Source organism: Candoia aspera, chromosome 4 (assembly GCF_035149785.1).
Source record: "Candoia aspera isolate rCanAsp1 chromosome 4, rCanAsp1.hap2, whole genome shotgun sequence".
Classification (NCBI taxonomy): domain Eukaryota; kingdom Metazoa; phylum Chordata; class Lepidosauria; order Squamata; family Boidae; genus Candoia; species Candoia aspera.
The window spans coordinates 64,294,786-64,321,664 of NC_086156.1; the positions used below are offsets into that span (position 1 = coordinate 64,294,786).

Genomic DNA, 26,879 nt, shown 5'->3' on the forward strand with positions numbered 1-26,879 from the left:
GCCAGAGCTTAAACTTGATTTAGAGTCTGAGTCTTTTATTTGGTCTTAGGCATTCCTTACATAAAGCTGAGAGTCTTTTAAGAACGAACCTCGCTAGCCTCTACCAGGAAATTTTTTTTTTGCGAGAGAAGCAACTAGCGATGATTGAACCGGGGACGATCCTGGAGTTAGCGCTTCAGAGTGGAGACGCGAAGGACCCAACATGAGGGGGGGAGGTGAACAGACAGCTTCTGGAATCGGCGCTCCCGAGATGGGACACGAGCCCCCTGCCTACCCACACCGCACCCGTTTGGAGCCTGGAGTCCCAGCCCGGAGTGGAGGGCCCCGATGGAAGAGGGAGTCGTGAGTCAACAACACTTCAGGTGGGACGGCGTAGCGGACCCCTGGCCAGGAACATCCCACACCACTTGGAGACTCCGATACCCCCAGACACCCGAGAGGGAATTCGCAGGACTGCCGATCGGGCAACAACCGGCAGCACCGAGGATGGACGATCCCGTCACACCAGACAGGATCAGGGCTCTGGAGTCCAAGGTGCAGTCATTAGAACACATGCTGCGATCCATGTCAACTGTGGTGGAGAATGGGCACGATACCACCAGGGTGAGTGCGGACTGTCCCATCCTGGCCGTAAAAATTGAACTGAGCTACTGCTCCAAGACCATCGAAGTCGGGGCTTTGGTGGACTCCGGGTGTTCCAGATGCCTGATCCACCCCAACCTAGTCGCTGCGCTAAATTTACCGTTTCCCTCTCCTGAAGCTGCTGATCTTCCAGCAACTCAATGGTTCCACGGCAGTGGGGGGGGGGGGGCGGCCACCCAGGGTACAGGGAATGTTACCCTACAAATAGGCACGCACAGGGCAACCATAGAATTCGTGGTCACCCCGGTGGGCAAGCCTGTAGTGGTTCTGGGAATCCCCTGGCTAACTTGCCACAATCCCTACATTAACTGGAGGACCCGTACGATAACGTTTGAGGATGGGTTCTACCAGGCACCTGCTAAGGGGAAATCCCTCACTTTGACTGTGGGGAGGGCTGAGATTGTTGACCCTCAAGTTCACACTTCCCCCATGGAGGGGTTGCCAGAACAATATGCAGACTTCACTGACGTCTTCGGGGAGGAGGAGGCAGACCAGTTACCCCCCCATCGCAAGACGGACTGTGCTATTGAACTGCTCCCTCATGTCCCATTGCCTAAGCCAAAAATTTACCCAATGACACAAAAGGAATTGGCGGCGTTGCGGGACTTCCTCGATAAAAAACCTCGCTCGGGGCTTCATCGAACCGGCAAACTCGCCAGTTGGAGCGCCCGTTCTGTTCCGCGAGAAGAACAGTACCCTAAGACTGTGTACAGACTATCGCGGGTTAAATTCAGCCTCCTTGTCAAACAAGTACCCCCTCCCCCTCGTGAAAGATATGTTGGCACACTTGTCGACTGGAAAGGTTTTTTCCAAACTTGACCTCCGCGAGGCGTATTACCGCATTCGCATCAGGGAGGGGGATGAATGGAAAACAGCTTTTAACTGTCCCTTGGGCTCCTTCCAGTATAAGGTACTGCCTTTTGGTCTTGCAGGGGCCCCGGGGGTTTTCATGCAACTAATTAATGAGGTTCTGCATGACCATTTGTTTAAAGGAGTACTGGTTTATCTGGACGATGTCCTGATATACTCCAAAACGGAGAGAAAACACGAAAAATTGGTAAGACAGGTTCTCACCAAGCTTTGGCACGCTAAACTTTATGCGAAGCTTTCCAAGTGCAAATTCCATAAGTCGCGCCTGGATTACTTAGGTTACAGGATTTCAGATAAGGGCATCGAAATGGATCCTGCAAAGGTTCAGGCTGTTTTGAGCTGGGAGCGCCCACGCACCCGGTGCCAGCTCCAAAGTTTCCTGGGATTCGCAAATTTCTACAGATCCTTCGCAAAAGGGTTTGCGGAGATTGCCCTGCCCTTGACTGATTTGTTGCGGACCAAAGGCGTCGGGGAAATGTGCAAGGTAAAAAAACCCAGGGACCGTGCTCAATTGGACTCCTGCCTGTCAGGCTGCTTTCGACCGGTTGAAAGCTCTCTTTACAGCGGAGCCAATTTTATCCCATCCCGACCCCGAATGGCCTTTTGTCGTTCAGGCTGATGCCTCTGATTTTTCAATTGGGGCTATCCTATTACAAAAGGATTCTGCCGGACTCTTGAAGCCCTGTGCCTATCTCTCCCAGAAATTTTCCGAGACGGAAAGGCACTGGCATGTCTGGGAAAAAGAGGCATTTGCAGTAAAAGCGGCACTGGAGGCTTGGCGTCACCTTTTAGAAGGGGCGACTTGCCCTTTTAAGGTCTGGACAGACCACCGCAACCTTGAGGCGCTCCGCACGCCCAGGCACCTCAGCCCTAAGCAGATTCGCTGGGCTCAATTTTTCAGCCGTTTTAACTTTCAGCTGAAGTTTATTCCGGGGAAGGAGAATTTTTTGGCAGATGCACTTTCCCGACTGCCCCAGGACGTGGAGCCTGTCTCCGACGTTGTGGGGACTGTGCTCTCTGAGTCTCAATTGGGTTTTGTAACGATTGCCTAATCCCAAATACTCAGTCTCACAAGCTCGGGCTTAAAGATAACTGATTTATTAAAGGAATAGTATGCAAATACAGAGAAAGCTGAGAATGAGCAAAAGCGCGCCAAATACAAACTTAAAAGCCTTGCCTGTGAGCAAGTTCTGCCCCATCCCTCGTCAGGGCGCTCCCCCTCCCAGGTGCTAGAAGCCGTTAGACGCGCCTGGGAAAGTAACCTTGAGCAGGAGCGCAAACCCAAACATACATTCCAAGCCCTCAAAACAACGGAGGGTGAAGGAATGGAAAAACCCCGGGTGAAGGAACACGGAACAGAAGATGACATGTGAAACGTTACAATGTTAACAGCACATTGAAATGGGAACATGACATATTGCCCCCCCCAAAAAAAAACTATGGAGCAGGTTTGTCAGGATAGGCAGAGTGAAATTGGGCTACCAGACGAGGGGAAAGCACGTCTGGAGCAGCAACCCATTCAGGATGAGGGAAATGTTTCCAGCGGATGAGGTACTGTAAAGCAGAGCGCTGGCGTCGGGAGTCGAGGATGGATGTCACCTCGAAGTGTTGCTGGTTGTCGATCATGAGCGGAGGTGGTGGAATGGGTTGGGGATGCCAGCGGTCCGACGGCAGGTAGGGCTTGAGTAAACTACAATGGAAAACAGGATGTAAACGTTTAAGGTTGTGAGGCAAATCAAGTTTAAACGTAACAGGGTTAATTTGGGCGATAATTGGGAAAGGTCTGACAAATTTAGGGCCAAGTTTCTTGGAGGGTTGTGGGGATTTGATAAACTTAGTTGACAAGTAGACTTTATCCCCGACAGCCAAAGATGGTTCTGGGGAACGCTTTGCATCGGCATGGCGTTTATAAGTAGCTTGGGCATGGAGGAGAGCTTGTTGAATATTAATCCATGAGTGCTTGAGAGAGTCCGCCCAGTCAGTAAGGGAAGCTGGCAGCGGTTGTGGATGGGGAAGTTCAGGAATAGGAACAAACTCACGTCCAAAAACTGTTTTAAAAGGAACTTGACCAGTGGTTTGATGAACGGCATTGTTGTAGGCGACCTCTGCAAATGGGAGTAGGTTGACCCAATTGTCCTGTTGGTAGTTAACAAAAGCCCTGAGATATTGTTCCAGTGTAGAATTAACCGCCTCTGTAGATCCGTCCGTTTCCGGATGCCACGCGGTGGAAAGTGACTGTTTGGTGCCCAAAAGTTTTAAAAATGCCTGCCAGAATTGTGACGTAAATTGTGTGCCTCTGTCACTCACCAAACGGGCGGGGATACCGTGGAGGCGGTACACGTGGATGAGGAAGAGGCGTGCCAGCTGTTGTGCGGTGGGGATAGAAGCGCATGGGATGAAGTGGGCTTGTTTGGAGAAAAAGTCTTTGACCACCCAAATGACAGTTTTGCGTTGACTAGGGGGTAGGTCAACGATAAAGTCCATGGAAATGTCCTGCCAGGGGACAGATGGGGTGGCAACGGGTTGAAGGAGACCTTGGGGTTTGCCTGTTTTGCGCTTTATCGCTGCACACACAGGGCAAGCAGTAACATATGCCTTCAGGTCTTTGAGTAAAGTTGGCCACCAGAATTGCCGGCGAACAAGGTGCAGAGTTTTTACATAGCCAAAATGTCCAGCCAGCTTGTCATCGTGGCAACGCTGGAGTATAGTTTTTCGCATAGCATCGGGTACATAGAGGCGATCGTTGTGCCAGGCAAGATCGTCAGTGAAGGTTAAACTGTTTCTATTGGTTTGTAACCAAGTATCTGTTTTAAGGTGGAAAAGCAACTGTTGTTGCAAATCGGATGGAATTGACAAGCGCGGCGAGCGTCTGGAAGGCAGAGCGGCTGGAGGTTGCGTTGATTGCGCTCGGGTCTGGCTGCGAGTCACCGCTGCCAAACTTAATTGTTTGTCGGTCCAGACGGTGCCTTGGACCGTTGGCCCTGGGCCAGCATCTTGGGGTCTGCGGGAGAGTGCATCAGCTAAAAAGTTTTTCTTGCCTGGTATGAACTTAAGGGTGAAGTCGAAGCGGCTGAAAAACTCAGCCCAGCGCAGCTGTTTGGGACTGAGTTTTCGACTGGTGCTTAGAGCTTCCAGGTTTTTATGGTCAGTCCAGACTTCAAAAGGGTTGGAAGTGCCTTCCAATAGGTGTCGCCATGTTTCTAAAGCCGTTTTTACAGCAAAAGCCTCTTTTTCCCAAATGTGCCATCTCCTCTCAGTTTCAGTGAATTTGCGAGAGAGGTAAGCACAGGGTTTCAAGGCGCCAGAGTGGTCAGATTGTAACAAGATTGCTCCTATGGAGAAATCAGAAGCATCGACTTGTACAACGAAGGGTTTAGAGGGGTCTGGATGCTGTAAAATTGGCTCTGTGGTAAAGATTTGTTTGAGCGCTTCGAACGCTTGCTGACAGGCAGGAGTCCATTTAAGGAGTGCGCCTGGGTTCTTTGAACGTCGCGTATCCCCCTGTCCTTTGGTTTTTAACAGTTCAGTAAGGGGGAGGGCAATTTCAGCAAAATTTTGGGCGAATGCCCGATAAAAATTAGCGAATCCAAGGAAACTTTGTAATTGTCCCCTGGTACGGGGAGGCTCCCATGCCACAATAGCTTCTACTTTTGCAGGGTCCATTTCAATGCCCTTAGCTGAAATTCGATAGCCGAGGTAATCAATTTGTGACTGATGAAAGGCACATTTTGACAGTTTAGCGTACAACTCTGCTTTTTTCAATTTAGCCAGTACCTGACGCACCAAGTGGATATGTTCTGACATGGTTTCAGTATAAATCAATACATCATCCAAGTATACCAGTACCCCCTTAAATAGGTGGTCATGCAAGACCTCATTGATTAGTTGCATAAAGACCCCAGGTGCTCCGGATAAACCAAAGGGTAAGACTTTGTATTGGAAAGCCCCAAGAGGACAGTTAAAGGCTGTTTTCCACTCATCCCCTTCCCTTATGCGAATACGGAAATAGGCTTCTCTCAAATCCAGTTTTGAGAAGATTTTGCCTCTGGCCAGATGTGATAACATATCTTTGATCAGGGGCAAAGGATATTTATTTAATATTGAGACCGCATTGAGCCCGCGGAAATCGGTACAAAGCCTTAATGACCCATCCTTTTTTGGCCTGAATAGGACAGGGGCTCCTACCGGGGAATTAGCAGGCTCAATGAAACCCCTAGCCAGGTTTTTGTCAATGAACTCCCTTAGTGTAGTGAGCTCTTTGGGAGACATGGGGTATATTTTTGGGTGAGGCAATTTTACGTTTGGTAAAAATTCAATGGCACAGTCCGTTTTTCGGTGGGGTGGCAAGCGATCTGCTTCCTTTTCCCCAAATACCTCAGCAAAATCCTGATACTGATTGGGTAGTCCCTCAAGAGGTTGAAGCGTTTGCACAGTAGTATACGCTACCCCTCCACCCTCCATGTCTTCCAGTAGGTCTTTTTCGGGTACTTTGTAAAATCCATCTGCAAAAGTCACAGTTCTATGTAGCCAGTTGATAAAAGGGTTTTGTTGCACAAACCAAGGCATCCCCAGGATAACCAGAGGACCCCCCACTGGAGCTACCACAAATGGCAGCTTTTCCTGATGGGAGCCCATCTGCAAGGCGACCAATCCCGTGGAATGATTGACTGCTTTCCCTCCCGCCATAGTTCCATCCAATTGGGTGAAGATCATAGGTCTTGGCAAAGGAAACGTGGGCAGTTCCAGAGCCGCTACGACATCAGGGTGCATAAGGGAACGGGAGCAGCCCGAGTCTAGCATGGCCCAAACTTCCACAGTTTTGGTTTTTGAGCTCAGTTTAACTTTAACAGTCAGTGTGGGGAAATTTCCACTCACCGAATCGTGGTTACGCCCGGTTTCTTCCACCTGCCCTAGGGCGCCCTTCAGGGCAGGTGGTAGGCTTTTCCCGCCGGCTGCTCGAATTGCAACTCTTCTTCCTCTTCTCCGAAGGGTAGTTCTGGGGGGTCCAGTTCTGCGACGGCTGCTTTCAGTTTCCGCAGTGGAGCAGGAGCAGGCGACTTTACTGTAGGTTTCGTCTGTCGTTCCTCTGGACGGCGTCTCGGGCACGACGGGGCTCGATGCCCTTCTTTCCCACATCTCAGGCACTGACCTTTGGAGAATCGTCGTTCCCTTTCTTCTTCCCAGGTTTTCGGTTTGGGGCGGCTGGCAAGTCCAGATGTGCGCGCTCCTCTAGCAAGACGCGATTGTCTATGGTATGGGCATAGGTTTGCAGGGCATTTTCTGCGCTGCCCGCCAACTGAATCCACCCATACAGCGTTTTGGGATCATCTCTTCCTAGTGCCCAGCGAAGGATTTCTGGTTCTAGCCCCTGCTTAAACATTTCAATTAAGGTTGGCTCAGACCAGTCTTCCACTTTCCCCGACAAAGCTTTAAATTCCAACGCATAATTGGCAACTGAGAGGGACCCTTGGTAGAGTTTCCTCAGGGCATTTTTAGCTGTTTCTTGGGCTAGAGGGTCTTCGAAATGCTGTTTAAGTGCCCACAAAAAGTCCTCGAAGTCCTCTAACTCAGTTGCCTCAGCCTGGCACAGTTGCACATACCAATCAGCTGCCCTTCCTCTCAGTTTGTTGGCAATGAAATTGATTTTGCCATGTTCTGACCGAAAGTTCCGGCCCCAATCTTCCATATAATGCTTAGCATTAGTGATAAAGAAGGAGAGCGTAGTGGGATCCCCATCAAACTTTACTCCAAATGGTGGGAAGTTTCTTGCCGGCTCAGCTGGCTGTGGCGGTTCCGCGAATGTCAGCGTACGCCGAGCCCCCATGGGTGGCCGATCCCTAGGAGGTCTTGCCTCTCGCCCCCCCGCCTGACGGGCTGATCGAGTCTTGCTTCTCCCCCTGGTTGGTAGGGTACTGTGCCTGGGGTACTGTGACGGCTCTTCCTCCCAATCCTCCGGGGTGGGCTCTGCATCTCTGGGTAGATCCTTAAGGATTGTCACTATTAGATCCATTTTATCCTCTAATGCCCTCATACGAGCTGGGGTGACCGGCTCTTCTAGGGGTTGGTTGGTTACCACCACCCTCGGTGACAAGGGGACTTCGGGCTCCCAGGATAATTGTGGAGACCCCCTCCCCGGTGCTCTTTCCATAACAGTTTTATGTTCACTCCTGAGGCTCTCCTGCATGGATATCAGCAGCTCATCTAGTTGGACATCCCGCAACTCCCGACGTGCTGCTCTTTGCGCTCTCGAGGTTAGAGCTGGCCGGATCCTTGCCGCCTCCCGCTCCTCCTCGCTTCCATCACTTGCGCGAAGCTGATGTTCGGTCATCGCTAGCGTTCCCTCTTATCCAACGATTGGATGGGGCTAGCGGAAAATGGATGAAATGATTCTCAGCTTTATGTAACGATTGCCTAATCCCAAATACTCAGTCTCACAAGCTCGGGCTTAAAGATAACTGATTTATTAAAGGAATAGTATGCAAATACAGAGAAAGCTGAGAATGAGCAAAAGCGCGCCAAATACAAACTTAAAAGCCTTGCCTGTGAGCAAGTTCTGCCCCATCCCTCGTCAGGGCGCTCCCCCTCCCAGGTGCTAGAAGCCGTTAGACGCGCCTGGGAAAGTAACCTTGAGCAGGAGCGCAAACCCAAACATACATTCCAAGCCCTCAAAACAACGGAGGGTGAAGGAATGGAAAAACCCCGGGTGAAGGAACACGGAACAGAAGATGACATGTGAAACGTTACAATGTTAACAGCACATTGAAATGGGAACATGACAGGTTTGGCCACTGTCACCTGGAGCCGCGCTCGGGAACAGCCTCCCCCCCCCCCTTGCAAACGACTCTGGCGCAGCCCGCTCCAGGCCGCAAGCAACCACTGATGCCGGGTGGGTTGCGTGCAGATTTTGCCCTCGCATTAAAGTCTGATCCCTGGCTCCTTGCTAACCCTGTCAAGGTTTCCATGGAACAAGACCTCGCCTGGGTGGAGGGACGTTTATATGTCCCTGACTCACAACGATCAACTATCCTCAGCCGGTCTCATGACAGCAAACAGGCTGGTCATTTTGGGTTTCTCAAATCCCTCCACTTGACCCGACGCCAATTTTGGTGGCCCTCGCTGAGGAAGGATGTCAAAACGTATGTGGCATCCTGCCCTGTTTGCACAATGTCTAAGCGACCATCCAGTAAACCCCAGGGGCTGCTGCAGCCCGTGGCTAACCCTTCACGCCCTCGGGATGAAATCTCTAAGGATTTCATCGTGGATTTACCGCCCAGTCAAAAGAAAGCAGTCATGCCTGTGCCTCTATCCTGTCGGCGCAACAGCTGGCGAAGCTCTTTTTGGTGCACGTGTACGGCCTTCACAGCTGCTCCTCTCACTTGGTGACCGATAGGGGCACACAATTTACCTCACGGTTTTGGCAGGCTTTTTTGAAATTAATTGGCACCGAGCAAGCATTGTCAACCTCCTGGCATCCCCAGACTGACGGATCTACTGAGATCCTCAATGCCACCCTTGAACAATTCCTCCGCTCCTACATCAACTACCACCAGGACAACTGGGTGGATTTGCTTCCTTTCGCGGAGGTTGCATACAATAACGCTGTGCATCAAAGCACGGGACAAACCCCTTTCAGGGTGGTATCGGGTTGGGACTTTGTCCCCATTCCCGAGCTCCCACAGCCCCCGTCTCCAGTAGTGGCGGCCTGTGATTGGGGTTCTAAACTCGCAGACTCCTGGCCCGTCATTAAGGATACCTTCAATGAGGCACAGACCTCATACAAATTTCAGGCTGACAAGCACAGGCGCCAACAGCCACCTTTTCGAGTAGGGGACCTGGTTTATCTCTCCACTAAATTTATCAAGTCACCTCAGCCTTCCAAGAAACTGGCCCCCAAATTTATTGGCCCCTTTCAGGTTACACAAATTGTGAACCTGGTCATGGTGCGTTTGGATCTACCTCATAATTTGAAGCGGCTGCACCGTGTGTTCCACTGCAGCTTACTCAAGCCAGCCAGTGACCCCTCCCGGTGGCATCCATGCACTCGCTCCCCTCCACCCGTCATGATCGACAGACAACAGCACTTCGAAGTCAGGGAGGTTCTCGACTCCCGGAAGCTTTGTGGCTCTCTCCAATACTTAGTGCACTGGAAACACTTTCCCCACCCCGAGTGGGTCGCTGCCCGTGACATTCAGGCCCCCGAGCTAGTCCGCAACTTCCACGTTGCATATCCCTCCAAGCCCTCGGCTTGATTTTCTTCAGGGGGGCGGTATGTCATGATTGCTGTTGCGATGTTTGTGACATCGTAACGGCTCGCATGACAAAGCGCGGATGCGTGTCAATGGCTGGAGAGGTGCGGACGATAAACCGGACAAAGAAGGTAATGGGGTTGGGAGATCTACTGAACAAACAAGGTCCCATCGCCCGGTAATCGGCCATTGACGCCCCTGATAAAGAAAAGGTCAGGGCGAGGTTCAGAAAGGCACGTTCGGGCTTTCGAGGAATATCGAGGTCTAATCGCCCGGTAATGGACCATTACCTCGCAGGAAGATAAACAGGGCGATGCCCGGGGCGAATGGGGCTGGACGACCTCTCACCTATCAAGTCTTGATGGCCTGTCACTCCGTGGAACTCGTGGGGCACACCCGGGGAGTGTGGGGATGGAGCGCTGTTTGGCACGAGACTATTTAATTCAACTTTTGGCGCGCTTCCCTCACTCTCAGCTTTTTACTGGTGTGCATTCTATTCTAAATAAAAGCCAGAGCTTAAACTTGATTTAGAGTCTGAGTCTTTTATTTGGTCTTAGGCATTCCTTACACCAATTCAAACGGGGGCTGGATGAAGAAATTAAAAATGAATTAGTGCGCCAGGGAACACCAGCGACCCTAGAAGGTTTATATCAACTTTCTGTGGTCATAGACGTCAGGCTAGAAGAGCTCAGACAGATGCAGCCAGGGAGAGGCAAGGACCTCAGAGCGCTTTCAGGATTTCCAGCTCTCTCTGCAGCATCTCTCTACTCAGGACCAGAGGAGCCGATGCAGATCGGGGCAAGCAGGAGGCTTACTTCTGAGGCTGAGAGACAGAGAAGGAGAGAGAGAGCCCTCTGTTTTTACTGCGGAGTCCCGGGGCATATGGTGAGAGCTTGCCCAGCGAGAAGCCAAGCAAATTCCGTAAGAGCCCCAGGGCAAGCAGCAGAACCAAGAGCCACCTCCACCTCGACTTCCAACCAGGGAAACTCTGTCGGTCTCCCTCCACAGAGCTCAGCAGGGAGACCATCAGTCAATTAAGGATTGTTAGGATTTTCTGTCTTATGTAGCAGTAATAAACACTAGAGACCTATTTCTCATCTCAGCGTGGTTCCTGACTGTTAGGACATTAATTCAAAGTAAATTTCATACCTTTGTTCCACATATTCTCCCATTGTTCAAGCATAATATTATACCCAAAATTCTTAGCCCATTACAATCTTTAACATATTCATCTTCTAAATTCAATTGCAACAACATTTTATACATTTTCTTAATAAGATGGTCATCATTTGTACAAAGTTCCATTTCAAATTGTGTTTTTTCATTAACAAAATTATATACCTTCTTATCCAAATTTGTTGTCAAAATCCGCATTGTCTGGAACAAAAACAACATTTTAGGCAAAACTTTCATCTTGAATCACAGATATCCGACCCATCACTGACAGTTGTAATTTTTCCCACCTTAACAAGTCTTTCTTAACATCACTCCACAATTTAGTGTAGTTATTCTGAAACAACATACACAATTCATGTTTGCTGATGTCACCCCAAATATCTGACCTTTTTTAATTATAAAACCAGTTTTACGTATCAACATTTCTTGATTCTATGTAGTCATATTCTTGATCAACATCTTTGTTTTTTGTTTATTTACTTTAAGTCCAGCTAATGATCCAAATTCCTTAAATTTCTTCATCAAATGTTCAACAAAATTCAATAGGTCTTGTAATATTAAAGCTAAATCATCAGCAAAGGCCCTCAATTTGAAGACCTCCTTCTTTATCTTCAAACCCTTTATTTGATCATCTTGTCTAAAGTCTCTATTCAGGACTTCCAAAACTAGGATAAAGAGTAAAGGTGACAAAGGACATCCTTTCCTTGTTCCTTTCTTTATATGACAAAGCTCAGTTAAATCGCCATTTACAATAATACACGCTTTTTGAAGCACATAATTTTATTTTATTTATTTATTTATAAATTTATTCACTGCCCATCTCCTCCTCATGGGGGACTCTTGGCTGTTTACAATAAAATGCAGTTAAAATTTAAAACCATTTCAATACAACAATACAATAAAATAAAAATATAATAAAATCTAAGTGGCAAAAGATTTTAATCAGTCTGTGAGTATTACAGGCCCCTCAAAAATCACTTACGATGCTAGCCATCCCCAGGGATAACTACTATTATACCTATTATACCTATTATTCAAGGAATTAAATCAATTTATCTTCAAAGTCCATATTTTCCAAAACTTTGAACATGAAAGTCCAGTTCAGATTGTCAAAGGCCTTCCCTGCATCTAAAAAGATGAGAGCTGCTTACTGTTCATTGTGATGTTGTAGATATTCTGTAATGTCCAAAACTCTTTTCACATTGTCTCTTTAATTTTCTTCATTCTTCCAGCCAATATTGAAGCAAAATATTTTATAATCATTTAACAATGATTGTGCAACAATTTAAACAATGAAATTGTGCAATATTGGCTTCTTTCCAAGAGTCAGGCATTGCAGAGTCCTGCAAAATAGAATTCATCAATCTTTGAAAGGGCTGAAGAAGCTGATCCTCGAAGTACCTATAAGACAACACTGGCAAACCATCTGGACCTGGTGTTTTCACCAGTTAGGTTCTTTTTATAGCTTCCACTATTTCAAAAGTAGTTTGGGAGAGTTTCGGTAATTTTTGTTTCTCCAAATACTCATCTATCTTTTCCAGAGAAACTTCTTGCCTTTTATACAAATTGGAAAAAAGAGTTGTGGAACAATTTCTTAATTCCTTCATTATCCATTCATTTAATATTTCCTTCTTGAATTTTTAATATCATTTTCTTTTCTCTTTTCTTCCCTAATTTATAGGCCAATCATCTTCCAGGTTTATTGGCAAACTCAAAATGTCTCTGTTTAACATAATTCAATTTTGTCTCAATTTCCCTTACAGTCAACATAGATTATTGTTGGTGTAATCATTTAAGTTGGTGTAAATGTGTCCACTGGGTTTTTCTGTAACTCATTTTCTTTAATTTGATCCAAGATAGTTTGTATTTTTTGTTGACATTTCTTTTTTATATTACAGTTATGGTAAATAAAGTAACCTCTCATAACTGCCTTACTGGTGTCCCAAACAGTTTTTAGGTCAGTCCCTTTGTCCAAATTGATATAAAAAAGAAAACCTTTTAAACTCCTCTTTGTAAAATAGCTTCATTCAATCTCCAACGAAAAGCCATAGAAGATCTCATTATTTTCAAGCTTATTGGATTGTGATCAGAGAAAGTCTTTGGTAAAATATCAACCTTACAAATTTTATTGGCTAAATTATTTGAAATTCATATCATATCAATTCTTGAAAAGGATTTATGTCTTTCTGAGTAAAAGGTATATTCCCTTGCCAATCCATTTTTGTGTCACCAGGAATCTACTAATGCCCAGTTGTCTATCATGTCAGAAAAGGACTGTGGGAGTCTTCCTTGTTTAAGCTTAATTTCCTTTTCAGATGTCCTGTCCAATCGTGGGGAAGTTACACCATTCCAATCTCCTAGTAGACACCAACTTTGATATGAAAAAGAGGACAATTCATAAAGAAGATGTCTAAAAAATTTACTTTTATCCCCATTTGGTACATACATCCCCACAACAATAGATTTAAGTCCATTAAGCTCTTTTTGTTGTTTGTTCGTTTAGTCGCTTCCGACTCTTCGTGACTTCATGGACCAGCCCACGCCAGAGCTTCCTGTCGGTCGTCAACACCCCCAGCTCCCCCAGGGACGAGTCCGTCACCTCTAGAATATCCATCCGTCTTGCTCTTGGTCGGCCCCTCTTCCTTTTGCCTTCCACTCTCACTAGCATCAGCATCTTCTCCAGGGTGTCCTGTCTTCTCATTATGTGGCCAAAGTATTTCAGTTTTGCCTTTAATACCATTCCTTCAAGTGAGCAGTCTGGATTTATTTCCTGGAGGATGGACTGGTTTGATCTTCTTGCAGTCCAAGGCACTCTCAGAATTTTCCTCCAACACCACAGTTCAAAAGCATCGATCTTCCTTCGCTCAGCCTTCCTTATGGTCCAGCTCTCGCAGCCATATGTTACTACAGGGAACACCATTGCTTTAACTATGCGGGCCTTTGTTGTCAGTGTGATGTCTCTGCTCTTAACTATTTTATCGAGATTTGTCATTGCTCTTCTCCCAAGGATTAAGCGTCTTCTGATTTCCTGACTGCAGTCAGCATCTGCAGTAATCTTTGCACCTAGGAATACAAAGTCTTTCACTGCTTCTACATTTTCTCCCTCTATTTGCCAGTTATCAATCAAGCTGGTTGCCATAATCTTGGTTTTTTTGAGGTTTAGCTGCAAGGCAGCTTTTGCACTTTCTTCTTTCACCTTCATCATAAGGCTCCTCAGTTCCTCTTCGCTTTCAGCCATCAAAGTGGTATCATCTGCATATCTGAGATTGTTAATGTTTCTTCCAGAGATTTTAACTCCAGCCTTGGATTCCTCAAGGCCAGCTTGTCGCATGATGTGTTCTGCATACAAGTTGAATAGGTAGGGTGAGAGTATACAGCCCTGCCGTACTCCTTTCCCAATCTTAAACCAGTTGGCTATTCCGTGGTCTGTTCTTACTGTTGCTACGTGGTCATTATACAGATTCTTCAGGAGGCATACAAGATGACTTGGTATCCCCATACCACTAAGAACTTGCCACAATTTGTTATGGTCCACACAGTCAAAGGCTTTAGAATAGTCAATAAAACAGAAATAGATGTTTTTCTGAAACTCCCTGGCTTTTTCCATTATCCAGCGGATATTGGCAATTTGGTCTCTAGTTCCTCTGCCTTTTCTAAACCCAGCTTGTACATCTGGCAATTCTCGCTCCATGAACTGCTGAAGTCTACCTTGCAGGATCTTGAGCATTACCTTACTGGCATGTGAAATGAGTGCCACTGTTCGATAGTTTGAACATTCTTTAGTGTTTCCCTTTTTTGGTATGGGGATATAAGTTGATTTTTTCCAATCTGATGGCCATTCTTGTGTTTTCCAAATTTGCTGGCATATAGCATGCATTACCTTGACAGCATCATCTTGCAAGATTTTGAACAGTTCAGCTGGGATGCTGTCGTCTCCTGCTGCCTTGTTATTAGCAATGCTTCTTAAGGCCCACTCAACCTCACTCTTCAGGATGTCTGGCTCTAGCTCACTGACCACACCGTCAAAGCTATCTCCGATATTGTTATCCTTCCTATACAGGTCTTCTGTATATTCTTGCCACCTTTTCTTGATCTCTTCTTCTTCTGTTAGGTCCTTGCCATCTTTGTTTTTGATCATACCCATTTTTGCCTGGAATTTACCTCCAATGTTTCTAATTTTCTGGAAGAGGTCTCTTGTCCTTCCTATTCTATTGTCTTCTTCCACTTCTGCGCATTGCTTGTTTAAAAATAATTCCTTGTCTCTTCTGGCTAACCTCTGGAATTTTGCATTTAATTGGGCATATCTCCCCCTATCACTGTTGCCTTTTGCTTTCCTTCTTTCTTGGGCTACTTCTAGTGTCTCAGCAGACAGCCATTTTGCCTTCTTGGTTTTCTCTTTCTTTGGGATGTATTTTGTTGCTGCCTCCTGAACAATGCTGCCAACTTCTGTCCAGAGTTCTTCCGGGACCCTATCTACTAAGTCCAGTCCCTGAAATCTATTCTTCACCTCCACTGCATATTCCTGAGGAATATTCGTGAGCTCATATCTAGCTGATCTGTGGGTCTTCCCTAATCTCTTTAGTCTGATCCTAAATTGTGCAAGAAGAAGTTCATGGTCTGAACTACAGTCAGCTCCAGGCCTAGTTTTTACCGACTGTACAGATGTCCGCCACCTTTGGCTGCAAAGGATGTAATCAATCTGATTTCGGTGTTGTCCATCTGGTGAAGTCCATGTGTAAAGCCGTCTCTTAGGTTGTTGGAAGAGAGTGTTTGTTATGCAGAGTGAATTGTCTTGGCAAAATTCTATCAGCCTATGTCCTGCTTCGTTTTGTTCTCCCAGGCCATACTTACCTGTAATTCGAGGTGTCATTTGACTGCCCACCTTAGCATTCCAGTCTCCTGTGATGAAAATAACATCTCTTTTAGGCGTGTTGTCCAGTAGGTGCTGCAGATCCTCATAGAACTGCTCTACTTCAGCTTCTTCAGCATCTGTGGTTTGGGCGTATATTTGGATCACTGTGATGTTAGATGGCTTGCCCTGAATTCGAATTGAGATCATTCTATCGCTTTTTGGCTTGTATCCAAGCACTGCTTTAGCCACTTTACTATTAATTATGAAGGCTACTCCATTTCTTCTGTGGTCCTCTTGTCCACAGTAGTAGATCTGGTGGTCATTTGATGTGAAGTGGCCCATTCCAGTCCATTTCAGTTCACTGACGCCCAGAATGTCTATCTTTAATCTTGACATCTCACCAATAACCACATCCAATTTGCCCTGGCTCATAGATCTTACATTCCAGGTTCCAATGGTGTGTTGATCCTTAGAACATTGGATTCGCCGTTCACCACCAGCACCGTCGGCCGCTAGCCGTCCTTTCGGCTTTGAGCTAGCTGCGTCATCACGTCTGGGGCTAGTTGAGCTCATCCTCTGTTCCTCCCCAGTAGCATTTTGACCATCTTCCAACCTGGGGGTCTCATCTTCCGATGGTATACCAACATATCTCTGGTTGTACTGATCCATTTAGTTTTCACGGCAAGAATACTGGGGTGGGTTGCCATTACCTTCCCCAGGGATCGCATTTAGTCTGACCTCTCTGTCATGACCTTCCCGTCTTGGGTGGCCCTTCACGGTTTAGCTCATGGCATCACTGAGGTGCTCAAGCTCCAGCACCACGACAAGGTAACGATCCTTTGCTGAAGCCATTAAGCTCTAGAAGCATTTTTTAATACAGTCACTGACAAGCATTTTATACAATGAAAATAAAAAGTTCCAAGGTCCAAATTAAAATACATAGACATTTTCTGAAAAAATTAATACAAGTAAATAAAATATTTCAGACTATTAAACACTAAAATGCTAAAAATAAAATACTAAAATGTTTAAATACTTAACACTAATTGACTACATTATAAAACTACTTTTAGTAGTTTAGTAATTCAGTATGATAGTGTGTGTATGTATATGTGTTTGTAAGTTTGTGTGTGTGTGGTGTGTGATCCATGACAAGTGAGATGTAACAAACAGTGTAGAAAGCATAGGACACTCTGTATAGTTAAAATTAGGAGAGTGCTTTCCGGCACAGAGCAATGACAGTTGAAAGAAATTTTGCAACTTAAAATAGGGGGAAGGAGTATTAGTTATTTATAAAAATAATAAAGGTGGGATAAAAACATTAAAAAATTAAAAATTAAAAAAAATGTTAGGGTTCCAGTCTGACTGTAAAAAGCAAATGACATCCTCCTCAGAACAGTACTTCTAAGAGCAAGCACATGTATGATGGTAGGGTGCAATTTGCTGTAGAAAAGACATCAAAGAAACATGGGCTAGAGTCTCAGGTTCCTCCAGGTCACAGGAGTAGGTACACTTTGCAAAAGGGATATTGTTAGACCTTCAATATTGCAGAGGGTAAGACATTAAAGCAGGTTAAAGAAAAAAGCTAATGGGAGATAATACTGAATAGCCAATTTGCTGGTGTAAAGGGTCTCTTGCTGGTAACCTGTCATCACTGATTACATAATTCACCCTGCTCTTATCTTGAGAGCTATGTCAAACACCCTCTGCTGGACTGCAGCTCTCATTCTTAATAGCCCTGTGGCACAAGAAGCTGCACTGGCATAGATAATTCTGAACTCTGGCTTTCCAAAAAGAGGTAAAGTGATTAAGAAGAATGTGGTAGCCAGGAAGTTGCTGGAAAAGTGAAGTATGAGCAGAAACAGAGTCAAGAAGGCCTTCGATTCCAGGGGAATATAAGAGTAGTTCAACAACGGAACAAATTGCTAAGTGAGATGTTGGACTTTGTTTTGTTGGTTGTGTGCAAACAGATGCTAAGTGGCCATTTGTCATAAATACTTTAATTTATACACAGAGCAGATGATTGGATTGATGACTTAACAGCCCCTTCTAAATTCTCATTCTATGGTTCTTTCATTTAGATTCTGAGGAAATGAGAACACATTTTACTTTAACATCTGTACATGATACTGTGCAGGGTGATTGTTGACCCCAGTAAGAAACAAAATGTGGGATATAAATTTGATGAATACATAAAATCCATACAAATTAATGTTTAGTGTTAAATTAAAATGTATTGCATTAAATAATAAATATTTTGATTCTGATTCTTAAAGGTTATCCTTTTCCTACTGCTCCTCCAGTAGATCCATTTGCAAAAATTCGAGTGGATGACTGTGGAAAAACAAAAGGATGCTTTAGGTCAGTATGAAACAATGAAAGTTTGTTAGTTGTTTTTTTAAGTAAAACCAATCTGACCTATGAACAAGGTCACTATATGAACTGTTTCAATAAATGTATCCTATTAGCAATAATGTATAGTAACTCTGAGTCCATTTGAAGTTCTCCAGTCCTGAAGTTCATTTGTTTACACAACTGAAATGTAGAGTTGTGCATGGATTAAAAAAAAAAAAACCTTCTAAGAACAGAACTAAAGTGCTCTCTTTGGGCTGTTTTGATAGCACAAAACTCAAAAATTTGAGTGTTTCACCATAGGGAACAATAGGAACAAGACCCTTGCTTCCTCAATGTGTGTCCTAAGCTCACAAAGGTAGATGGAATGGTACTTCATGGAGAATGCTAAAAAACTAATCTACAGAAAAATAAGCATTTTTTTTTCATGACTGATCTCCCTACAGAGCTATAGGACTAAGCTTAGCAAAGAAGCAACAGCAGTGGATTCACTTCAGTACAGCCTGCAGTTTGAACAATGTAATGGCAATGGCAGCAAAACTATTCTGATTGTTGGTTTGATAAGGCTTCTTCTTTTTTTCCATTTGGCATACTGAATGCAAAGCTGAACAAACAATATTGAGTTTGAATTTGAAAATCTGAAAACTCACCATTATAGCAACAGTATCTGTAAAGCTCATGCACAGTTTATATTTTTACTTGTACAACCTGGCTGAAAAAAAAAAGCAACGCTCAAAGACATGGAGAATTCAAAGTTCCTGATAATACATAATTTTTAAAACAATTATCAGTGACAATAGAGATGGAGCTGTTTTCTGGATAAATGTACTTTCCAAGCCTCCATGGCTTAAAAGAGGCAATTGTGAAACACTGAAAACAATGTGGAATGAAGCCTGTGCATTTGGTCCAATCTTTGAACAAAGCTTTGCAATATGGAATGTTTTGTCCTGAAATCGAAATACTGAAAATGGTCATATTAAGCTCAGAACTTGTTTGTACCTCCCTCTTAAAATGGTCTAGGATCAGTAATCACTTCCTCTCATGTGATTCAACTTGAAAGCTGCTTCTTAGAATCCTATTGTTTCTGTCATCTTACAAAAGTAGTTTTTTTCCATCTTGTCAATATGGAATCAATTCTATAGCAAGGTATAGATGTCCTGATCTCTGTTGTCCATTTTTAAGTGGACATTCAAAACTACATTATTTTAGCATGCATTTAAATTTCCCTTAATTGTTTAGGGAATTGTTTTCCCTTAATTCTTGCTTGTTTACAGTTTGAATATTAAATGTTCCCATGTTTTATTTTATTTTGAGTGGGACATTCTCTATCAAAAGTCAAGCAATATCTAATAGTTAATATAAAGAACTATTCAGGTTCCACAAAACCAACTGCTTAAGTCTGTTCTTTACCAGAATTTTCATAACACAGTAAATTTTACAGAAATTTTAGCTAAACACTTGGGACACAGAGTAGCTGTATCTGGAATGGAATGGAATAGAATACTTTATTGGCCAAGTATGTTTACACATACAAGGAATTTGACTTCAGTGCAAGGGCTCTCAATATATTTACATAACATCAAAAAATAAACAATAATAAAGTAATAATGTTATTTACTAAAACTATACAAACAAGAAAGAAAAGTGTCAGCACCTGCTCATTTAAGCATTCACATGCACAGTCAAGAAACTGGATTTCTTTGAACTGTTTTATTGAAGCGTAATGAACGGTACAGAAGGCAAGCTGCGAATAAAGACTTCCTGCCAAAACCTACTTTAAACTACATTCCCTTAGCTAGTCCCGTTTCCCACAAAGTGTGTCACTCCCCCTCCCATCCAGATGGTATTCCTGTCGTATCTCAACCTCGCATCCTTGATGTGCTTATAGCCAAAACAACCCCTTACATTCCAACTTCACACACTCCCTCCCATCTTCCTCCCGTCCTGCAACTTGTGAGAATAACACGATGGGAGATGCCCTGATAAGGGTTTCTGTGAAACCCTTGATCAGGGAATCTGACATACTGCCCCCCCAAGACAGACTAAAACTTAAGTAATTGTTAATCAGACTAAAACGTAAGCAAGCAATTGTGAATCAACTGAAATAATTAGACTAAGCAGGAGAAGGCTTAGAAGGATACTTAGCATGAAACTTTCTGGTTAATAGAAGAGCATTAACATGACATGCATTATCCCACTCAGGACCTGGAAAATGTTTCCATTGAATTAAGTACTGTAAAGTTTTGCGAAAGAAATGAGAGTCCAGAATGTCTTTAACTTCGAAATGTTGGTGGCCATCGATCATGATAGGTGGAGGGGTTACTGCAGGCTGGTGCCACTTAGAACGGTGCGGTGCAGCTGCAATGAAAAACAGGGTGAAGTCTTTTTAGGGCGGGGGGTAATTGCAATTGAACAGTCACAGAGTTAATAATCTTAGTGAATGGGAAATGGTCCAACGAACTTGGGAGCAAGCTTCCTCGAAGGTTGTTGGGAGCACAAGAATTTGGTGGAAAGGTAAACAAGCTCCCCCACTTTGAAATTCCACTCAGGGCATCTGTGGCGGTCAGCGAACCTCTTCTGAGTCTCATGAGTGTGATCCAGTGCCTGGCAGATGACAGGCCAGTTAGTGGAGATTTGTGCAGCCCAGTCTGCCACGGAAGAGTAAGGCAAGGACTGCAGCTGGAGCTCAGGTATAGGAGCAAAGTCCTGGCCGTAAACAATGCGGGAAGGAGAAAAGCCAGTGCTTTGGTGAACAGCATTATTATAAGCCACCTCAGCAAAAGGGAGAAGGTCTACCCAATTGTCTTGTTGAAAACTAATATAGCAGTGTAGGAATTGCTCTAGAGTAGATTGAGCTCGTTCAGTAGCTCTGTCAGTGGCAGGATGGCTAGATGAGCTGAGAGATTGTTCGACCCCAATCAATTTCAAAAATGCGCGCCAAAATTTAGAAGTAAATTGGATGCCTCTGTCAGAAATTACACGTGTGGGACACCCATGAATTTTGTAGATGTGCGTGAGAAAGAGCTTGGCTAATTGCTGAGCTGTTGGGATTTTAGTGCAGGGTATAAAATGAGCTTGCTTAGAAAACAAGTCAATGACAGTCCAAATCACAGTTTTATTCTTCCTCTCAGGTAAATCCACAATGAAATCCATGGCTATCTCCTTCCAGGGAGCCTTTGGGGAGGCTACCGGTTGGAGCAGTCCTTGCGATTTTCCCCCCCTTCCTCTTTGCCTGGGCACAAACGTGGCATGATGTGACATACGATTGCGCATCAGCCCGAAGGGAGGGCCACCAAAATTGGCGTCTTACCAAGTTTTGGTAAAGACAAAATGACCTGCAGATTTACTATCATGGGAATGCTGCAAAATAATTTTGCGAAGAGACTCAGGAATGTAGATTCTGCCGTTAGAGTACCAGACGTTGTCAGTTTCAGTCAATTGAGCTTTGTTACATTGTAGCCAGGGATGTTAGGCAGCACCTGAAGCAGTTCCTCTTTGAAGTCAGCCTGCACTTTCACTTTCCCGGCTGCCGCTTGTTTGCACGTTACGCACACCATTCCAAGCTGCTGTTTTGAGAAAACAGTGTCAACAACTTGTGTTTGTGCTGTGTTGTATTGAGGGAGGCGAGAAAGCGCATCGGCTAAAACGTTCTTTTTACCCGGAAGGAAATTAAGGGTAAAATTGAAACGGTTAAAAAACTGAGCCCAATGAATCTGTTTCCCATTCAATTTTCTGGGAGTCTGTAAGGCTTGGAGGTTTTTATGATCAGTCCAAACCTCAAAGGGACAAAGGGCTCCTTCCAAGGGATGCCTCCAGTATGTAAGAGCAGTTTTTACAGCAAAAGCCTCTTTTTCCCAAATGGGCCAATTACGCTCAGTGTCAGAAAACTTGCGTGAAAGATAAGCACAAGGACGAGGAAAACCTGTGTCATACTTTTGCACTAACACTGCTCCAATAGCAGAGTCAGAAGCATCAGCTTGCACAATAAAAGGGCGAGTTGGGTCTGGGTGTGCAGGAATAGGTTCACGGGTGAAAAGCAGTTTCAAATTGTCAAAAGCTGCTTGACAAGCAGAAGTCCATGTAAGTTTGGCCCCAGGGGAGGTAACTTTGTGGGTTTCCCCCCTCCCCTTGGTTTTTAATAAGTCAGTGAGAGGTAAAGCAATTTGAGTAAATTGGGGTATGAAATTTCGATAATAGTTGGCGAAACCTAGAAAACTTTGGAGTTGGCGGCGGGTGCGTGGGGGTTCCCAACCCATGATGTCCTCGACCTTTGCAGGATCTATTTCAATTCCTTTTGATGATATACGGTAGCCCAAATAGTCCAGTTGTGACTTATGGAGTTCACACTTAGAAAGTTTGGCATATAGTTTAGCATTTCTCACTTTGGACAAAACCCTTTTTACAAGTTTAACATGGTTCTTGATATTGTCAGAATAAATCAAAATGTCATCCAGGTAAACCAGGGCCCCCTTGTACAAATGCTCATGAAGGACTTCGTTGATATATTGCATAAAGACACCAGGAGCCCTTGCCAACCCAAATGGGAGAACCTTATATTGGTAGGAACCAAGAGGGCAGTTAAACGCCGTTTTCCATTCATCCCCCTCCCGAACGCGAATTCGGAAATAGGCTTCTCTGAGGTCAAGTTTGGTGAACACTTTCCCCTTGGAGTGGTGCGAAAGCATTAGGGGAAGGGGGTATTGATTTGTAATTGAGATGGCATTTATTCCCCGGTAGTCTGTACAAAGTCTTTAACGAGCCATCTTTTTTCGCCCGAAAAAGCACAGGGGCAGCCAAAGGTGAATTGGCAGGCTCAATGAACCCCCTCTCCAAGTTTTTGTCAATGAATTCCCTTAGGACATTTTTTTCAGTCTCTGACTTGGCATACATTTTGGGCTTTGGTAGCCTTTGGTGGTAGCCTTTGGTGGCCTTTGGGTCTATTTCAATGGCACAGTCAGTTTTTCTATAAAGAGGCAAGAGATCGCACTCTTTCTCATCAAAGACATCAATAAAGTCTGCATATACAGATGGAATGCCAGATTGTGGTAAGACATCAGGCGAGGGGGAGAGGTTAAGGGTTCCAGCGACCTCCCCCCCCCCCCCGGTTGGAGTACCAAAAAAAGGTTGCCAACTCCATTGTTAAACAGTAAAGCACCTGAGTCCCAATCAATCTGTGGCTTTCTTCTTTTTAGCCATGGGAATCCCAGTATGATGGAGTAGTTGGCAATAGGGGCTACAATGAACTGTAAGGTTTCCTTATGCCCCCTCAGCCGCATGGCTGAAGTTTCTGTCCTGAATTCCATGGGACCCCCCGTGGGCAACTGACCCATCCATTTGTGTGAAAATAATAGGATTTTTTAGTCTCTTGGTTTTTAGACTCAGAGTGTCAAGGAGGGCAGGGTGTATTAAACATTTGGTGCACCCAGAGTCTAACATTGCAGTCAAAATGGCTTTGTGTTTGCTTCGCAAGTTTTTTAACTCTACTTTCACCAGTAAGGTGGGACAATCATCACTCACCAAATCTTGTCATCAATGTCAGAAGTAAGTGCGCTGCGCCCTGGAGTTGCCACCTGCTCCCGGGCACGATTTAGAACAGATGAAACTCGTTTCCCGCCAGCTCCAGGTCTTCTTGTTTGGAGTCTTCTCTGGAGTCCGGTTGAGCTTCCATTTTGGGTTCTTTTCGAGCCAGCGCGCTTGCAGCTGCTGCCTTGTGTCTGGGCGGTGGGGTTTTAGTTGGTTTAGTTGCTCCTTTTATGGCTTCTGGGCATTCGGCTGCTCTGTGTGTGTCCTTCCCACACTTGAAACAGGTGCTTTTCTTTCCCTTTTTTTTTTTTTTCTATCCTCTTGCAGAAAGGTCTTTGCTGGGCAAAAGGAAATTGACTTGGCACCACTGTATTTTTTCCCATTGCTGTAGCGTGAAGCTGCTGGCAGAACTGGTACTGGGTGTTCTCTACCTCACCTGTGAGGCAGATCCAATCTTTCAGAGTGTGGGGGGATTCTCTGCGGCAGAGTGCCCACCTAAGAATTTCTGGCTGCAATCCCCCTTTAAAGTAGTCAATCTTAGTGGTTTCAGACCAGTCCATAACTTTTCCAGCAATGGCTTTGAACTCCATGACATACTCCTTGCCTAAGTTGTTGGATGCCGGTTTTTGCTCTCATCATATCCAGGGGGTCCTCTAACCGGTCCCTCAGGGCTTTCATGAACTCCCGCAGGTTACCCAGTTCTGGGGCAGGTGCACAAACCACTTAGCAGCTGGCCCGCTGAGCCTGGCACCCACTTGGCTAACTTTCTTGTACTCCGTGGGGAAACGGGAACCATACTCTCTCATATATATGGAAATGATGGTCAGGAAAAACGCCACCATCAAACTTGACTTGTATATCCTTTGGGGCTGCGCCCTGGGTTGCCCCGCTGGCTAGCGCTCTCCCTCCATCTCCTTGGCTCTCTGGGTGGCCTCCGTTCCGCCTGCGTCTCACTGGTGATTCGAAATCCCTGGTTGGGGTTAGGGTACGTCGTTTCTCTCGCCCGATTGGTGACTCTGCTCTTGACAGCTGAGTTGATATTTCTGCCAAAGGGTATGCCATGGTCTCCAGAGTTCTTGATACCTGCTGCAAGACCACTTCCATGGCAGACATCCTAGCTTCCAGATTGCGGATGTCTTGGAGAGTTCCATTAGGATCTGGAATGGTTCCATGTGACCCCGGGCTTCGCACTATTATTTGTGCATCCACACGTGGGGGAGGTCTTGCCTCGCCTTCTCTGGCACCTACCTGGGAAGGTGCCACCTGTGGTTCTTCAATAATAATGCTCAGCGTCCCGGGTTCTGTCACAAAATTTAGGGAGTGGAGGGCACTTTCCAACTCTGTCTGGTTGAGCCAGGTTTCCACCTCGCACTCACTGTCTCCACTCCCCGAACTCTCCTCTGTCTCAATTCTTTTTTCTGCCACTTTAGCATACAGCACGGTTCTCTCCGAGGATGGCAGAGGTGATGGCTGCTGCTCCCAGGACTTCCTGTGCTTAGGCATGGTTTGTCAACTCTCAGCTGATTGCTTTCTCAGGAAGAGTTTTCGAATTATGGATTCGCAGCTTAATGTCAGCACCTGCTCATTCAAGCATTCACACACACAGTCAAGAAACTGGATTTCTTTGAACTGTTTTATTGAAGCGTAATGAATGGTACAGAAGGCAAGCTGCGAATAAAGACTTCCCGCCAAAACCTACTTTAAACTACATTCCCTTAGCTAGTCCCCTTTCCCATGAAGCGTGTCACTCCCCCTCCCATCCAGATGGTATTCCTGTCGTATCTCAACCTCGCGTCCTTGATGTGCTTATAGCCAAAACAACCCCTTACATTCCAACTTCACACACTCCCTCACACACTCCCTCCCATCTTCCTCCCATCCTTCAACTTGTGAGAATGACCCGATGGGAGATGCCCTGATAAGGGTTTCTGTGAAACCCTTGATCAGGGAATCTGACAAAAAGAAATTGAAGGAAAATAATACTACGGCTATTAACTAACACACGCTCATATTTAAAGGGAGAATTAAGGGACAATATACTGCATCTGTTGTCTAACATGTTCACATTTAACAGAGCATTACCGGTCACAACTTAGCAGTCATGTTTTACCATGCATTATCAATCATTATATCATGCTACATTAATTAGGAGTTCAACAGAGCAATGGCACGAGGAAAAAAACTGTTCCGATGTCTAGATGTTTTGACATACAGTACTCTGTAGCAGCATCCTGATGGTAGAAGTTGAAACAGTTTATGTCCAGGATGCGAAGGGTCTGCAGATATCTTCTCTGCCCTCCTTTTGACGCTAGCAATATACAGGTCTTCTATAGAAGCCAGGTGGATTGCAATAATTCTTTCTGCAGACTTAACTATCCGTTGAAGTCTATATTTGTCCTGCTTGGTTGCGGAACCAAACCAGACAGTTATAGAAGAACAGATAATGACTGAATAATTCCTCTGTAAAACTGTACCAAAAGCTCCTGAGATAGATTAAACTTCCTAAGTTGATGCAGGAAGAACATCCTTTGTTGTGTCTTTTTGATGATAGTTCTGATGTTAAGCGTCCATTTCAGGTCTTGAGAAATTATGATAATCTAATGAAATAAAGTCAAATGACACCTGGAATTACAGGTAAGCATGGCCTGGGAGAACAAAACAAAGGAGGACATAGGCTGATAGAATTTTGCCAAGACAATTCACTCTGCATAACAAACACTCTCTTCCAACAACCTAAGAGATGGCTTTATACATGGACTTCCCGAGATGGACAACACCGAAATCAGACTGACTACATCCTTTGCAGCCAAAGGTGGCGGACATTTATACAGGCGGTAAAAACAAGACCTGGAGTTGACTGTAGTTCAGATCACAAACTTCTTATTGCACAATTTAGGATCAGACTAAAGAGATTAGGGAAGACCCACAGATCAGCTAGATATGAGCTCACTAATATTCCTCAGGAATATGCAGTGGAGGTGAAGAATAGATTTAAGGGACTGGACTTCGTAGATAGGGTCCCGGAAGAACTCTGGACAGAAGTTTGCAACATTGTTCAGGAGGCGGCAACAAAATACATCCCAAAGAAAGAGAAAACCAAGAAGGCAAAGTGGCTGTCTGCTGAGACACTAGAAGTAGCCCAAGAAAGAAGGAAAGCAAAAGGCAACAGTGATAGGGGGAGATATGCCCAATTAAATGCAAAATTCCAGAGGTTAGCC

General features: G+C 45.0%; 1 protein-coding gene across 2 annotated transcripts in view; it reads left to right on the top strand.

Moving 5' to 3' along the window:
- FRRS1L (ferric chelate reductase 1 like) overlaps positions 1–26,879 on the top strand; it is a 121,170-nt gene that overhangs the window by 31,105 nt on the left and 63,186 nt on the right. For both annotated transcript variants that reach the window (XM_063304284.1, XM_063304283.1), the window contains exon 2: positions 18,063–18,147. In XM_063304284.1, coding sequence (XP_063160354.1) covers positions 18,063–18,147 — 85 coding nt within the window. The remainder of the gene's footprint in view (positions 1–18,062; positions 18,148–26,879) is intronic.